The sequence below is a fragment of the Chelonia mydas genome, chromosome 5 (assembly GCF_015237465.2).
Source record: "Chelonia mydas isolate rCheMyd1 chromosome 5, rCheMyd1.pri.v2, whole genome shotgun sequence".
NCBI lineage: Eukaryota > Metazoa > Chordata > Testudines > Cheloniidae > Chelonia > Chelonia mydas.
In genome coordinates this window covers 38252487-38268869 of record NC_051245.2, presented here as the reverse complement: position 1 = coordinate 38268869, position 16383 = coordinate 38252487, and the positions used below count along the sequence as shown (strand labels likewise).

Sequence of the window (16383 nt, the reverse complement as noted above, 5' to 3'; positions counted from 1 at the left end):
CCTAACTAATTACAACCTCTAACGATCATGTGTTTAAATTAAATTTCAGATTGGGAGGATAAATTTACTCAAAAAAATAAGAATTTGAAAATGATCATTAAAAAGCACAAATATGCTGTAACAATTCTCCACGTGATCTGAATTAGTACAAGATTTTTAACTTCAAGTTAGCAAGTTTTCCTCAAAGTTCACAATATAAAAATTATATATTATGCACCTCTATGGTTGCAAAAATGGACATATTTATATTAACATTCTGCTAATATTCTTACAATTTAGCTTAACTATAGCATATTAATGTTTTAAAAAAAAACTCAACCCATCTTGAGCATACAATAGTAGTTTCCACGAGTAAAAATTCATTTAAGGGCTAATCCATTAGGCAAGGAGACAACAACTCATGCCACACAAGTGATACATGTGCAGGAGCAGCCCTTCCACTAGGTACGATCAAAGAGATTTCAGAGGGTGTCTCCCAGGAAGGCTTTATACTGTTGTAGGACTCAGTGACATCACAAGAGTGCTCCATATTTAGCAATATTAGTCAATGGAAAGTAGTTGAACTGGGTAGGTGAGGGTGGGGCTGATTCAACACCACCTTGAGAGCACCCCCTATTCCTGCTCAATTCCTCAGTGAGAACTGAGGGCATTCAAAGAGTGCCTCAAAGATCAGAGCTAAAGTACAAATCTCAGCATCTTAAATAAAATGAATAGCCATTGTCCTGCCTTATAAGAGTGAGAACCTCCTTGGCAGACCCTCCTCCCTGGGGTAGGGCACATGTGGAGAGCCATCTTGCCTTCGGTTCCATCAGAAACCATTCTTTTTTAGTTTAAAAAAAATGAATTAAATATTGTTTTAAAAAAATCAAAGTGGGGGAAAAAAATCTACTAGAAATGTTTGTTTTGAAACATGCGAATTGTGTGAAGTTTCTTTACTGCAAAGGCAGGCAAGTGGGTGGGAAAAGATACTGAAAATGGTAGATCAGAAAAAAAAATCTGATCCTGTAATCTACGTGTTGACAAGCTGTTGGGCTCCATCACTCCACCAAGTAGTAGATACTTGTCTTGGATTCTTCTACTTGACTGCTTTCATCAGATTAAGCATCTGGGATTTAATTTAACAGTTTCAGCTTTATTAAGCTGTCACAAGAGCGGCCCCACTTTGATAACAGTAGCTGCTCCAATTATGGCTTGGTTTAGGGTTGACAAGTATAATGATTCATTCGTGGCACATGAGAAGCAATAAAAGGTTGTTTTGCATTACAGCTTTAAAAATGTGGGCACTTTTTTCATTTAATTTGTCACTTAGCTTTTGCTAAGAGGACATTTAAATTGCAGTAAAAGGCAAATGGGGCTTTTAGTTTAAATGTAATCCCCATATTTAAATGATCTGTAATGGCGTAGTGTTCGAGTGGGAACACTATTGTCTCACAGTGGGCCCTGATGGTGACATGTGACATTTGTATTCAGGTCCTGTATTATCCATGTGGCTAAAGGGCTTCCAATTTCATTTCACAGCCAGAAGCCTGCAGAAAACACCAATTAACTTGCAGATCCCATTTGCCGACAAAACTCAGCTTCTTCTCGATGCCTGGCATCTGGCAGTGCTCAGCATTTAATTCCAAAGCAAAGCCTTGCAGCAATGTGATCCCTGGGCTGGGGCACAAAGTCAAATTTCCCCCTTTTATTAAGAAAGAAAATCTTTTCACTTTCGTAGCTCAGAAGCAACTTTTATTTAATTTTTGATAGATGAACATTAGAGAATTATTACTGAAGTCAAACTGGAGGGACTTTTTAACCTACGGATAGAGATAATTTTTTCAGAGCAGAAAGAGGGTTGACTGACCTTTTATTGAAATCAGAGAACTCAGTGCAACATGCACCAGCAGACATTTACTTCAGGGGATTATAACCATCTCCATATTCCTCTATTTTATCAATGCAATTTAACGGCAGACCAAAGGGGTTCCTGTTATAATTAATAATGCAGCAATTTCTCAGTTTTGATCAATGGTAATCGAGGGTTAAACTTCCTAAAATCAGCATGTGATATTTTACTGCGGTACCAATTAAACAGCATTATTCCAGCTCAGAACTTTGAAAAAGTTATCTATCGGCTATTGTAGCAGGTGAGGTGTATTGAACATATGAGCGTAATGATTCACACAAATCACTACAGGCACTACCAATGTCTCTAGCATCAACAGAAGTAAATAACTCCAATCTTAACATGCTACATCTGTAATCCTGACAACTCTGACGGAACATATTTTAGTTACGCTGGAGACCCCCCCTTCAGGAGTTTTTTTGTTTTCATCATATTACTTTTCACTGTTTTTAAACACAGCTTGCTACTTAATTCTAGACCTTCAAACTAGAAATGACTTGTGTGACCCTTCCAGTGCATTGTATCATCTCCTTTGGATGATGCTAGCCTCATAATGGATGCCAGAATAATTAATAAAAATTGTCTTGCCTAACACCTCCAAATTTAAGACTCAATCCTGCTTCTGCTGAAGTCTAGGGGAGTTTTACTAAAGACTTCAGTGGGAACAGGCCCTCTGTTCCCGGTCTAACTTATTATTCCAACTACCATGCAAGTGCCCACTGCACTGCAGGAAGCATTGGTTAAGTTTTTATGAAAGGATCATTACTCAAGTGACCCAGTCACAGAATGAAGCTTATTACAAGAAGCTTAAAAACACATGCCTAAAATAAAACTGAAAAATTGTCCATATGCCTAATGGTTGGTAGGCTACAAAATTAAGTAGCCCTTTATTAAACAGAACCCATACTTACACTTTACATCTGCTAAAGTCTTTCATAACTACAATACAAAAGCATTATTTACCCCATGAAATAATCAAGAGCTTAATTAACATACAATATTAAAAACCTACTTGACCGTGATTAACACCACTGCAAGCATTTTCTTCATAGATTTAAGGGCAAAATTCTAATGTGTACATACCATTCTCAAAGCAGATCACTCTAAGCAGACAAAAGGTAAATATGCTGTTTTACCCTTACATATAGCATGTCTAGAGGAAAAGCATCAGACATGATTCTGATTTTAGAAGGTACAATCAAATTTGTTACCCCTCAACATCTGTATGAGATCTCCCTTGCCACTGTTGCCCAAACAAATAGCTTGTCCTCAATATACTCTGCTCTTCATTCTGTGATCACTGTTTTTCCTTTGGGCTTCCTAATACCCTTGTTTTCTTCAATGCTCATATTTCTTTCTCAGGTCTGGGTCTTTACTATGAAACAGGGGTATTCTTAACTTGAGGCAAAACCCTTAGTGAAAAGAAGGCAGTTTGTAAATTCCACATGTCAGCAGGTTAAGACTATGGGGAAGCACAGTCTGATCAATTCCAAAATTTCAGTGAACATTCTAGGCATCAGTAGGAGCAGCCCTATTGACTTTGGTGACAATCAGAAAACTGGAAAAGCTTGATTTCCACACTTTACCCATTTGGTGAGACAGACAGAGGAGTACTGTGACAGCAGAAATAACTCAGCCACTCACTCACTCCAGGTCATCTGCGTACTTCAATACCATTGGTTGACTCAGCAAATAAAACTGCAGGTCAGGACTGAGGTGCCTTGATAGATGAGGAAGTGCACGGGTTCAGGACTGAAGTAGAGGCGATTGCATCAGATCAGGAGCTACCATGCCTAATTAGAAGTGAGGATGGAGATTTCCACTGTGACTGCCTCTACACTGAACTGCCTCAGACAAGATCATTTTACCTTTGACAAACTGTTATAATTCATTGACACAACGCCCCCACTTGGTGCTCTAGGCAGAGATTCTTCTACTTGCAGCACCAGATGCAGCACTGTCAAGGGGCGACATGGCCAATACAGGCAGAGTAAGGATTAGGGTTACTATAAGAAGAAAGTAATGACTGACTCAAGGTAGGATTACACTACAGTCACAGACTAGACACTCCCTACATCAATGGAAGCAGTTTTTCTATCTATGTAGTTAATCCATCTCTCTGAGAGGCAGTAGCTAGGTTGGCAGAATACTTAGCCGCATCTACACCTTGCATTATGTTGACCTAACTATGACACTCAAGGCACAACATTTTTCACAGCCCTGAGCAACATAGCTAGGGCAATCTAATTTTTAAGTGCAGACTAGGCCTGAGTTACATCTGATGTTACAATGCAACTGCTCAGGCTCTTCTGCCTGTAGCATCAAATGAGCACAGACAAGAGGAAACTGCTGATATGAAACTGAAAATGAAGAGAAGAGGCGTGATGGCTTAGACAATTTATTAAAATTTAGGTTTATCTGCAGGATCCTGTAAAAGTACTACAGGTTCCAGGATAGCCCCTCCCAGCACCTACCAGCTCAACCTACATAAGCAACAAAGTACGCATTCCTATAGTTTTAAATATAGCCAAATTGTTACTTTCAATTAAGCATATGTCCTTTTCTCTAGCAAAAGGTGCTTTGTTTCAAATCAAGATGTCCAGGCTGCCATTTCCACCCCCTGCTGTATGCCAGAAATTCAGAACAGCTCCAGCCCCTTCTAAATTGAACAATTAAGCCTGCAGAGAACTCCAGTTTCAGTTTTACTCAGTATCCTGATAAACCTGCCTTTTTTAAATGTCCAATTCTTCCTTCATTCCTTACTTAGACTTCTGTAAGACATTTAACTTGGTACCACAAGACATTTTGATTAAAAAACTAGAATGATATAAAATTAGCATGGCACATAGTAAATGGATTAAAAACTGGCTGATAGGTCTGAAAATGTAATGGTAAATGGGGTATAGTCATCAAGTGGGAGTGTTTCCAGTGGGGTCCTGCAGGGATCAGTTCTTGGCCCTAATCTATTGAACATTTTTATCAGTGACCTGGAAGAAAACAAAACAATCTGTGATAAAGTTTGCAAATGACAAAAATTGGGGATGAGCGGTAAATAATGGAGAAGACAGATTATTGATTCAGAGTGATCTCGATTGTTTGGTAAACTGGGTGCAACCAAACAATATATAGTTTGATACAGCTAAATGTAAATATATACATCTAGGAACAAAGAATGTAGGATATTCTTACAAAATGGGGGTCAAAACTCTATCCTGGGAAGCACCGACTGTGAAAAAGATTTGGGGGTCATGGTGGATAAACAGCTGAACATGAGCTCCCAGTGTGATGCTGTGGCCAAAAAAGCTAATGTGATCTTGGGATGCATAAACAGGGGAATCTTGAGTAGGAGTAGGGAGGTTATTTTACCTCTGTATTTAGCACTGGTGTGACTGCTGCTGGAATATTGTGTCCAGTTCTGATGCTCACAGTTCAAGAAGGATGTTGATAAATTGGAGAAGGTTCAGAGAAGAGCAATAGGAATGATTAAAGTATTAGAAAACATGCTTTATAATGATAGGCTCAAGGAGCTCAATCTATTTAGATTAGCAAAGAGAAGTAACAATGGGCTCTTCAATCTAGCAGAGAAAGGTATAACAACATTATCATCTGATAGATGGAAGCTGAAGCTAGACAAATGCAGACTGAAAATAAGGCGTACATTTTTGACAGTGAGGGCAATTAACCATTGGAATAATTTATCAAGGAACATTCTGGATTCTCCATCATTGCTGATTTTTAAGTTAAGATTAGAGGTTCTCTCTAAAAGCTATGCTCTAGGAATGATTTTGGAGGAGTGCTATGGTCTGTGTATACAGGAGGTCAGACTAGATGATCACAATGGTCTCTTCTGGTCTTGGAATCTACGAAACATATACATACACAGCATATAATTTTAATTATTTGCATTTACCCAGTTCATCCCAGAGCTGCCTATACTTGTCAGTCATTGCAGTGCCTTGTTGCCTCCAAAGCGACAGACGAGGGTCAGCCATGAACTGTTCTGTTATCAATGTCAACATGCGAGCTCCATTAGAGTCTCTCATCTTTAACATCTCTCGCACCTAGGAAACAAAAAAGGTCTCTTAATACAAGATTGAAAAAAGAAGCTACATAATACTAATGAAATACTGAAGCTTATGTTTTATTTAATTCCTCCTCCCTCTTTGAGGCACATACGCTATTAAAAAAAAAATCTCACTGTCAAAAAATTTTAAATGAGAACTTGACTACATGGAGTTTGTTCTCCAACAGTAAAAATGATTTTAGATCACTGTTAATGTCCCACTGCAATTTCTGTTCTGAACAGGTTTTCCACAAGTAATTTAGACTTACATCAAAATGTATGCCCCAAGAATATCACATACGGTTTTCCAAAACTTTGGGGAAAAAAAACTAGTGACGATACACAAGTAGATTTTAAGGCACATCAAGTTATGCTCCACTGATGGAGAATTCTCAGTAACATAATGCTGTACTAATAAGGCATAACTTGGTTTAAAAATGGCTGCATTTTCAGGAATTAACTAATCAAATATGGGCTGGATAGAGGAAAACAAAAAAGGAAGGAGACCCAAACGTAACCCCTACCTTTGCAAAAAGCAAATTGAGCTGCTTCCCTGATCCATGGTATCCACCCTGCGAGAGAAAGAGTTTAACTTGCTCCTGGACTTGTTCTTCATCCAAGTGCCAACAGTTTTCATCATCTATGCTAGCACCTGCTGTTGGGTCAGGAGCACCTACAAACAGCAGCGAAAAAATCATTATGGTCTAAATAAAGATTATAGGTTCATGGTGGGAGGGGAGGGAGAAGGAGGTCAGAAGTACAGAGGAATTTTTTGGACTTGGGATCTCTCTTGTTTTGGGTATTGCGGCTTTACCTTATTAAAATATTTTGAAGTTTTTTCTCAGTACCCCAATCACTCTGAGGGAAGAGGAGAAAGGGGCTCCAAGTAATCATATTTAATAATTAACTACAAACTAAGCAAAAACCTGTTTAATTACAAGAGGTTTCACAAGACAAAGTTTCTGTAATATGATGTTTTATGTCAGTTTCACATAAAAATATAGAACATGATACCTGAAACAAAGGTATTCTGGAAAGTTTAAAGTGTGGCTCTACTCTAAAGGTTCCATGTTCATGATCTAAGTGAAATTTATATCCAACATTTTCAATTACAAGATTTTTTTTTGCCAGTATTGCCAAACCAGCTTGAGGTTCCCCTTTTTGTGCACCAGTACATATAAGAATAGGTTCTGCAAGCCAGATTACATTTCCTTTAGTACCTCTTCAATCACAGTGTCTTCAGATAGTTTTCTCCATGACACCTGTACAATAACCAGTGCCTTCAATAATCTTGCACAGATGTAAGTGATTGATACTTAGGGTATGTCTTCACTACCTGCTGAATCAGCGGGCAGCGATTGATCCAGCGGGGATCGATTTATCGTGTCTAGACTAGACACGATAAAATCGACCCTCGAGCGCTCTCCCGTCGACTCCTGTACTCCAGTGCCACGACAGGCGCAGGCGGAGTCGACGGGGGAGCGGCAGCAGTCGACTCACTGCGGTGAAGACACCACGGTAAGTCGATCTAATACGTTATTCACGTAGCTGAAGTTGCGTAACTTAGATCGATCCCCCACCCCAGTGTAGACCAGGGCTTAGTGTAAAGTTCTGTTGATGGCCCAGTAATACATCAACTCAATTCCTCTTAGCTGTAATAGCTCTGCAAGGCCAATAGGAGTAAAAAAAAAAAAAAAAAAAAAAACCAATCAAACAAAAAAAACCCCCCAAAGCACAAAAACGCGAAAGCAGTAGAAGAACTCATGAGTAAGCAAGCATGTAGAAGGAATGGATCTGTTGATTAATAAACATTTTTACACAGGCTAGGTCTTCACTGCACAGTTAATGCGAGTATACATAACTGAGTTAAATCCTTTTAAGTTAGCCTATCTTGAGTAGCCACACTACGAAACAACACTCAGACTACACAGTGCAATTAGATTACCCCACAGAGTATCTGTATTAGCAGCTGACAGATTGTGCTAATGTAAGTTTTAGCTTATATCCTTGACAGGCCAGACAACTTGAGTTGAAAGCACCACCACACTCAAGCTTTTGTGCGTGTGGATGTAACTTGAGTTAGGGGCAACAGTCAAATTATCTACAATGCAGAGAAGCCCAGAGTCAAACTGCACTTTTATGCCCTGTCTAGATTAAGATTTAAAGGTGGTATGATAGACCAAGTTAACCCCACTGAATAGCTAACACAAGGGTGAGCAAACTTTTTGGCCCCGGGGCCACATCAGGGTTGTGAAACTTTATGGAGGGCCAGGTAGGGAAGGTTGTGCCTCCCTAAACAGCCTGGACCCCGCCCCCTATCTGCCCGCTCCCACTTCCCGCCCCCCTCAAAACCCCCAACCCATCCAACAACCCCCCCTTGTCCCCTGACCCGCCCGTCCTGGGACCCCTGCCCTGGGCCCCACTCCCCCTACCACCAGTCCCCTTACTGCCCCAACCCCTATCCACACCCCCACCCCCGACTGCCCCCTGATTGCCCTGACCCCTATCCACACCGGTGCCCCATCCAGCCCCCCTGCTCCCCGTCCCCTGACCGTCCCCCCCAAACCTCTGCCCCATCCAACTGCCCCCCCCACGGGACCCCTGCCCCTTATCCAACCCCTCCCCACCCCCTTATCATGCTGCTCAAAGTGGCAGGCACTCGCAGCAATGCTGCCGCCCTACCCGGCAGGAGCAGGGGGCCAGAGCACCGGCAGCACAGCGCACTGAGGCTGCCGGGGGGGAGGGAGGAGAGACAGCAGGCTGGGAGCTCAGGGGCTGGGCAGGACGGTCCCGCGGGCTGGATGTGGCCTGCAGGCCGTAGTTTGCCCACCTCTGAGCTAACACCTTCTAGAACTCTAATCAAGACAAAGCAACTGTACTTTAGAACATGTTCAAGTGGCTGAATTAAAGGCTTCACCTTGACGAGTCAGCACATTCTGAAGTACAATTGCTTTGACTCTCTCAGAATTCTAGAAGCTGTTAGCAATTCAGCTATGCAACATCCCACCACTTAAATCTTACTCTAGACAGTGCCTATGGGTATGTCTAAACTGCAGTTAAAAACCTGCGAATGGCGTGGGTCAGCTGACTCAGGCTCCCGGGGCCTGGGCTAAAGGGCTGTTTAATTGTGGTATAGATGTTTCAGCTTGGGCAGGAGCCCAGGCACTGGGACCCAGTGAAGGGGAGGGTCCTAGAGCCACAATTAAACACAGACTTACTCCAAGCCATGTGAGCCTGAGTCAGCTGAAACAGGCCGGTCATGGGTTTTTAACTGCAGTGTAGACATACCCTAAGTATCCTTCTGTAACCAACACGATAAAAATAGTACACTAACTGGAAACAAAAGTATCAATTCAAATACTTTTTTCAATAAGTGGTGAAAAGTTTAAGTAGAGGACAAAGTTCTCCAGAGTTTTTGAAATTAAAAATCACTACTTCAATTCTATGGATTTAATAATTTTTTTCACCATTCTAGCTATGCCATGCAGAGAAGCTTATAGATGGCTGAAAATCTGAAGCAAGCTCCTTCTGACTAGTGAAGACACAACTGGAAGATTTTGAAGAGCAGAGAGGTGTCTTGTATTCAACTGCTCGTACCTCTGAAAGCCAAAAATCTTATAGCTTGGAGTTCCTAATGCTTGAGACCTTAAGAATGGGAATCTTGTGTGGAGTGTATCCTTAAATAGTTTTTTAAATTGAGAGACAAAAACTGTGTCCTTGAATATGTCCATGCAACTCCCACTGACTTCCAGGGTTGCTCTTTAGAGTGTGTGAAGACAAAAATTGAGCCCAAGACATTATGAAACTAAGGAATGAAAAACTTCACTCTAAAAGTGCTTCTCTCTTTACTTAGTTCATTTTAAGCGGCTTTCAATGCAGTGCACTACATGAAACAAATGTTGATAAGTCTTCAGTTGCAGAGAATGAGATAAAAAGGGAAATCAAACCACAGGAGAACAGGCAGTGCAGCTGTTGCAGTAACTCGAGTTTTTTGTATCACCTTGCAAAATAGCTTAAATATTTCATTGCTCCAAAACACACAAAGACAACTACTTATTGCACTTGTCATTAATAAAATATATAAAACACAAAACTTGCTTTAAAATAAACTGGTTGATATAAGTTATAATTTAAATTAATTTTTGCGGGGTTAGTTTTAATTGTATTAAAACAATTTAGTAAGACGTCATAGCTAAACTTCACTATTTGTGAAAAACCAGATTCTTTCTGGAACTATTTACATTTTATCAAAAGCTCGTAAGTCAGTTTGTGCTATAATGCTGAATTTCCACAAGACTATTATTGATTCTCTAGTAATGACATACTGTCCCTGGAACACTGGTATCAGATCAGCCCAGAACTGTAACAATAACATTGCCAGAGGGTTCTCCAATACAGGAGTAATAAACAGGGCAGTTTTGAGGGAGTTCTCCAGGTGAGGGAGGAGTGACCAGGTGACCCTTGGGGTGAGTTTGTCATCTGTTTGTTTGTTGTTGTGTGCTTTCTTGATTGAAGTGTATAGTGTGGTCTATTTAGCGGGCTGTATGCTCACCCGAGACCAGGGGTGGGCAAACTTTTGGCCCAAGGGCCACATCTGGGAATATTGTATGGCAGGCCATGAATGCTCACAAAATTAGGGTTGGGGTGCAGTAGGGGGTGCGGGCTCCGGTTGGGGGTGCGATCTCTGGGGTGGGGCCAGAAATGAGGAGTTCAGGGTATGGGAATGGGCTCCGGGCTGGGAGTGAGGGGTTTGGAGAGCAGGAGGGGGATCAGGGCTGGGGCCGGGGGCTGGTGTGCGGGGAGAGGCTCAGGGGTGCAGGTTTGCAGCATCGCTTACCTCAAGAGGCTCCGGAAGCAGCAGCATGTCCCTTCTCTGGCTCCTACGCTGAGGCGTGTCCAGGCAGCTCTACACGCTGTCCCGTCCACAGGCACCGCCCCTGCAGCTCCCATTGGAGTGCCAGAGGGGGCCATTGGAGCGCATAGGAGCTGCAGCAGGGCCATGCCACAGCTTCCGGGAGCCGCATGGTGCTCCTACTGTGGCTTCCGGGAGCCTGACCTGGATCTGGCCTGCGGGCCATAGTTTGCCCACCCCTGGCCCAGACTGATAGCTTCCTAATGAGGGGCTTGTCTACCATCCATTGAGCCCTGATCCCTTTAGGACCTCTTGACAAAGGGGTATGGCTAAATCAGGGAGAATAGCCAGCCCATAAGCGATCAGAGCAAACAGGAACAGCAAACAGGAGTTTTCAGAGGGAGATTAGAGTGGGAGCACAAGATACAGATACACCTAACAAACATTCTCTAAACTTAGGCCAATAATTGACCCTTCCAACCACCCCCTCCCCCACAGAAAACAAACAACCTCCCTTCCCCCCCCAAAAAACCCCAAACCCTGCAAGAGTAAAAATAACAAAGCACAAGTCCAGCAGCAGAGTGGGGGCTACCCAGTTTATTTCAGAGACTGCAGCATGTACGATTACCTGCCTCGTGGGCAGGTGGCGTATGTATGTATTCAGTGCAAGGAGCTCATGGCCCTCAGAGACCATATATGGGCTCATGAAACCAGAGTGGCTGAACTGCAGGAGCTAAGGAAGACAGAGGTACATAGATGAGACTTTTGGGGACATAGTAGAACGGTCCCACCCCCAATCTGGCAGCTTCTGTGCTGCAGAGGAGGATGAAAGTCTTGGAGAAGGACTATATCAAAAAGGAGCAGAGGGAAACAAGCCCATAGTTGGGGAACTCCTTTCAGATGTCATGATATTGCCTCGTACTGAGGATCCTCCTCTGAGGGAGGTGACCCCAAGTTATTTGGAAGAGACAGGGCAATAGTAATGGAGGATTTATTACAAATATAGAGCATTAGGTTTGTGATGACTGGGAGAACCACCTGGTGAATTGCCTGTCAAGTGGGAAGGTTGTGGATCTCTCAAGACATCTAGATAGACTTATGTGCAGTGCTGGGGAGGAGCCAGTGGTTGTGGTACATGTAGGTACCAATTACATCAGGAAAGGCAGGGGAGAAGTCGTGGAGGCTAAATTTAGGCTGCTAGGCAAGATATTCAAATCCAGGACCTCCATGGTACTATTCTCTAAATTGCTTCCAGTTCAATGTGCAGGTCCAGTTAGACAGGCAGATCTGCACAGTCTCTATGCGTAGATCAGACGGTGTTGGTAGGAGGGATTTAGATTTATTAGGACCTGGGAACATTTTAGGAATGAAGGAGACTATACAGGAAGGATGGGCTCCACCTAAACCAAAATGGAACCAGACTGCTGGCATGTAAAACTAAAAAGCTCATAGAGGAGGTTTTAAACTAAGGCTTAGGGTAGTGTTGAGATTTGTGGAGGAACGCACAGGCCAGGCAGACTCATCCCTTAGGGGAGGATTTATTAAAGGGGATATTCTATATCCTCATAAAGAGAAGAGGATAGAAGTTGACAAATTACAGGTAGGAACTGAAGAGAAACAGTCAAGCAAAAGAGTTCCATTCAGTTACATTACATGAAGGCATACAACTAAATACTGACAGATCTTTTAAGTGACTGTATATAAATGCTGGAAGTCCAAATACTAAGAGGGTAAACTTGAGTGCCTGGTATTAAATGAGGCTACTGAAACAACAGGCATCACAGAAATTGGTGGAATGATGATAATCAATGGGACACAATAATACCAGGGTACAAAATATATAGGAATGACAGTAGGTCATGCTGGTGGAGGAGTGGCACTATATTTAAAAGAAAGCAGAGAATCAACTATAGTAAAAATCTTAAATGACAAACTTGACCACACCATCTCTATGGATAGAAATTCCATGCTTGAATAATAAGAGTATAGCAGTAGAAATATACTAACAATCACCGCCCAGGATGGTGACAGTGATTGTGAAATACAGTCAGGGACATTGGAAAGGCTAATAAAACAAAGCCCAGTAATAATGGAGTATATCAACTATCCCCATGTATACTGGGAACATGTCACCTCAGGATGGGATACAGAGATAAAATTAATGACTGCATCTTGGAGCAGCTAGTCCTGGAACCTAGAAGGGGAGAGGCAATTCTCAATTTAGTTCTAAGTGAAGCAAAAGATCTCGTCCAAGAGGTGAATATAGCTTAACTGCTCAGTAATAGCAACCATAATGTAATTAAATTTAACATCTCTGTAGGGAGAAAATACCAAAACAACACACCACAGTACCATTTAACTTCAAAAAGGTGATCTATACAGAAATGAGGAGGCTAGTTAAACAGAAATTAAAAGGAGCTGTCATAAGACTGAAATGCCTGCAAGCTGCATGGAAACTTTAAAAAACACCACCACCATAATAAAGGCTTAAATGATATCTATACCTCCACATTTAAAAAAAAATAAATAGAGAACTAAAAATGCCATCATGGTGAAACAGAGTAAAAGAGGCATTTACAGACAAAAAGACACTTTTAAAAATTGGAAGTCAAACCCTACTGAGGAAAACAGAAAGGAACAAACTTTGTTAAGTCAAGGTATAATTAGGAAGCCCAAAAAAGAATTTGAAGGGCAACTAGCAAAAGACAAAAACTAAACAGCAATTTTTTTTTAAAAAATATATCCGAAACAGGTGATTGAGGTGCTAAATGAACAGTCAAGAAAGACAAGGCTGTTGCAGAGAAGCCAAATGAATTCTTTGCATCAGTCTTCACTGCAGAGGATGTAATGGAAAGTCCCATACTTGAAATATTCTTCTTAGGTAACAAATCTGAGGAACTGTCCAAGATTGAGGTGTCAATAGAATATGTTGTAGAACAAACTGATAAAATAGATAAGTAAAAAAAAGCCAACAATGTTAGTTATGAACTATTAGGAAAGGGATAGATAATCAGATAGTAAATATAATACCTCTATATAAACCAAAGGTATGTCCACATCTTGAATACTATGTTCAGTTCTGGTCACCACATTTCAAAAAGAATATATTAGAATTGGAAAAAGTCCAGAGAAGGGAAACAAAAATTAATAGAGGTACGTAACAGCTTCCATATGAGTAAAAAGAAAGTCAAGCATAAAAAGACTGGGACTGTTCATCTTAGAAATGAGATAACTAAGAGAGGATATGACAAAGGTCTATAAAATCATGAACGGTGTGGAGAAAGTGAATTAAGGAAGTGTTATTTACTCCTTCACATAAGACGTGAACCAGGGGTTGGCCCAATGAAATTAACAGGCAACAGGTTTAAAAACAAACAAAAGGAAGTACTTCTTCACATAATGAACATTCAACCTGTGGAACTCATTGTCAGGGGATGTGTGACGGCCAAGAAAGAAATAAGGTTCAGGAGTCCTTCAAGGGCTGTTAGTCAAGATGGTCAGGGACACAACCTCATGCTCTGGGTATCCCTAAATCTCTGACTGCCAGAAGCTGGGACTGGAGGAGAGAGGATGAATCCCTCACTAAATTACCCTGTTCTGTTCATGCCCTCTGAAGCATCTGGCACTGGTCACTGTCAGAAGATGGGATACTGGGTTACATGAACCACTGGTCTGAGCAGGGCCATCCCTACCCATACGCAAAGTATGCAGCTCCACCTCTTCCCTATCCCACCCCTGCTCCACCCCGCCTCATCCCACCCCAGCCCTTCCTCTGAGGACTGCAGCAAGGGTCGGGTGCCCTGCACCCACAGGCAGTGGAGCGACCTGGCTCCAGCCCACTCCGTGCCACCAGCTCCCAGCCGTGCCACTGGTGAGTGCTGGGGGGCAGTTTCCCCTCTGCCCCCCAAAAGTCTCCCCTGGCAGAGGCCTGGGGCCCCACACAGTTCCCCCGCAGGGGGGCTGCGGAGGGCACCAAAATGGCTAGGGATGGCCCTGGATCCGAGTCAGTATGTATGGCGTTTCTTATGTTCTGGTTTCAGCCGGGTTCTGAAACTATTTTCCACAGTAGCACTGTGCCCCTAACCATTGTTGCCAGAAGTCTTGGTGACAAAGGTCAAAGATACCATGCTGAGGGTCTGCTCACAAATGTGGCTCAGCCTAGTATTACAGAGACTTCATGCAGTGTCTGGAGCCTCCTCTCTCAGAAAGCTGCACGTGTTATGCTCAGTATGGTTTGACTTTTTCCTTTTTTTAGTTAGAAAAAAAGTTAAAGGAATTTCCTTATGTGTATTTATTGTCTGTTTGGCAACAGGGTGTACCCCCCAAGAAACAGTTTACAGTTAAAACTCACTAATTTTTCAACAACCCCGTTGGCAGTCTTAGTCAATGGTCATGGACTAAAGAGGCATGGAGGCAATATCTGAAAGGGCATGGCCATTCTAAGCTACCTTCTCACCTGAAGAATTAGTCCTTGCTGGTCAGGGCTGTAGCACAGTGGTAGTGCAGTATGGAGGCCTGAATTGCCACTACCCATGCCACCCCTGTTCTGCGGTTAAACAGCAGATTTTTCTCCAGGGCACTCAATTGTACTTTTCAAGTGTACTACATTCACTCATACTAGAGTACACACTAGAGTAACCAGTGTCTCTCTCCCGCACCCCCCAATCAGAGCAGTAGATAGGATTTTTTTTTTTTTATTAGCGAGGGTAGTAGTTTAAAGCAGCAGCAGAAACTGAGTTTAAAACAAAAAACATGGTTCCTATTGCTTATTGTAGGCACCCTTTACTAACGGGGCCTCTCAACTCAATTGAGAGTGTTCCAATTGGGAAGATCCTGAGCGCTGTAATCCAATCTTGGAGTCCACAACTCCCATGATGCCTTGGGAGGAGAGAGAGACTTCTTCTAGGGAGAGCAAATGATAGACTTTATTTTGGAGAGGCGATGAGATTGTTTTTGTGGAACTTTGTCCATACCAGGAGCTGCTGCTCAACTGCTGCTAGGAAGCTAGAAGCAACTACTGAGAATTTGCTGGGGGTTTGAGCAAGCAGGGAGCCTAAGAGACTTGTTGGATTCATTGGAAGCAGGGCAGAGACTGTTGTGCCCAGAGCTGACTGAGGTGGATCTGCAGTGAAGGCAGTGTGAGTAACCACCACCCTTTTTTGGGAAAGTACTTGCAAGGAAAGGGGCATAGCAAAGCCTTTAAGGAGTTGTCTGAGTCTGAGAAGAGCAGAATGGTCTTCTCATCAAACCAGAACCCAAGTTTGTTGACATTTGATTAAAACAACTCCAATCTTCAGAAGGGGTGTGCAGCTTGAAAGGATCCTAAATTAGAAATGTTCTGCCCCTTGTTGCCTTGGCTGGACTGATTCACTGGACCAACAAAGTGTTGTCTTCAGCTTCTAGATCTCCAAGCACGCCCACACAAACAAGTGTTTAGAACTCTGAAATCCAGGGGAGTGTCCACTCAGGGGTGGGTTAAATGGTGGCAGTTTTAATGCACATTAGATAAGTTTTATTTACTACTGTAAACTATTTTTTTTAAATCGATTGATGAAACTGCCACACCCACTAACTTCAATT

General features: G+C 42.3%; 1 protein-coding gene across 3 annotated transcripts in view; it reads right to left on the bottom strand.

The window, feature by feature from the left end:
- The window catches only part of ZSWIM6 (zinc finger SWIM-type containing 6), a 168205-nt gene that overhangs the window by 53306 nt on the left and 98516 nt on the right, over positions 1-16383 (bottom strand). For all 3 annotated transcript variants that reach the window (XM_037902873.2, XM_037902869.2, XM_037902870.1), the window contains exons 3-4: positions 6476-6624; positions 5799-5949 (exon numbers count right to left, since the gene is read on the bottom strand). In XM_037902873.2, the coding sequence (XP_037758801.1) occupies positions 5799-5949; positions 6476-6624 (300 nt within the window). The remainder of the gene's footprint in view (positions 1-5798; positions 5950-6475; positions 6625-16383) is intronic.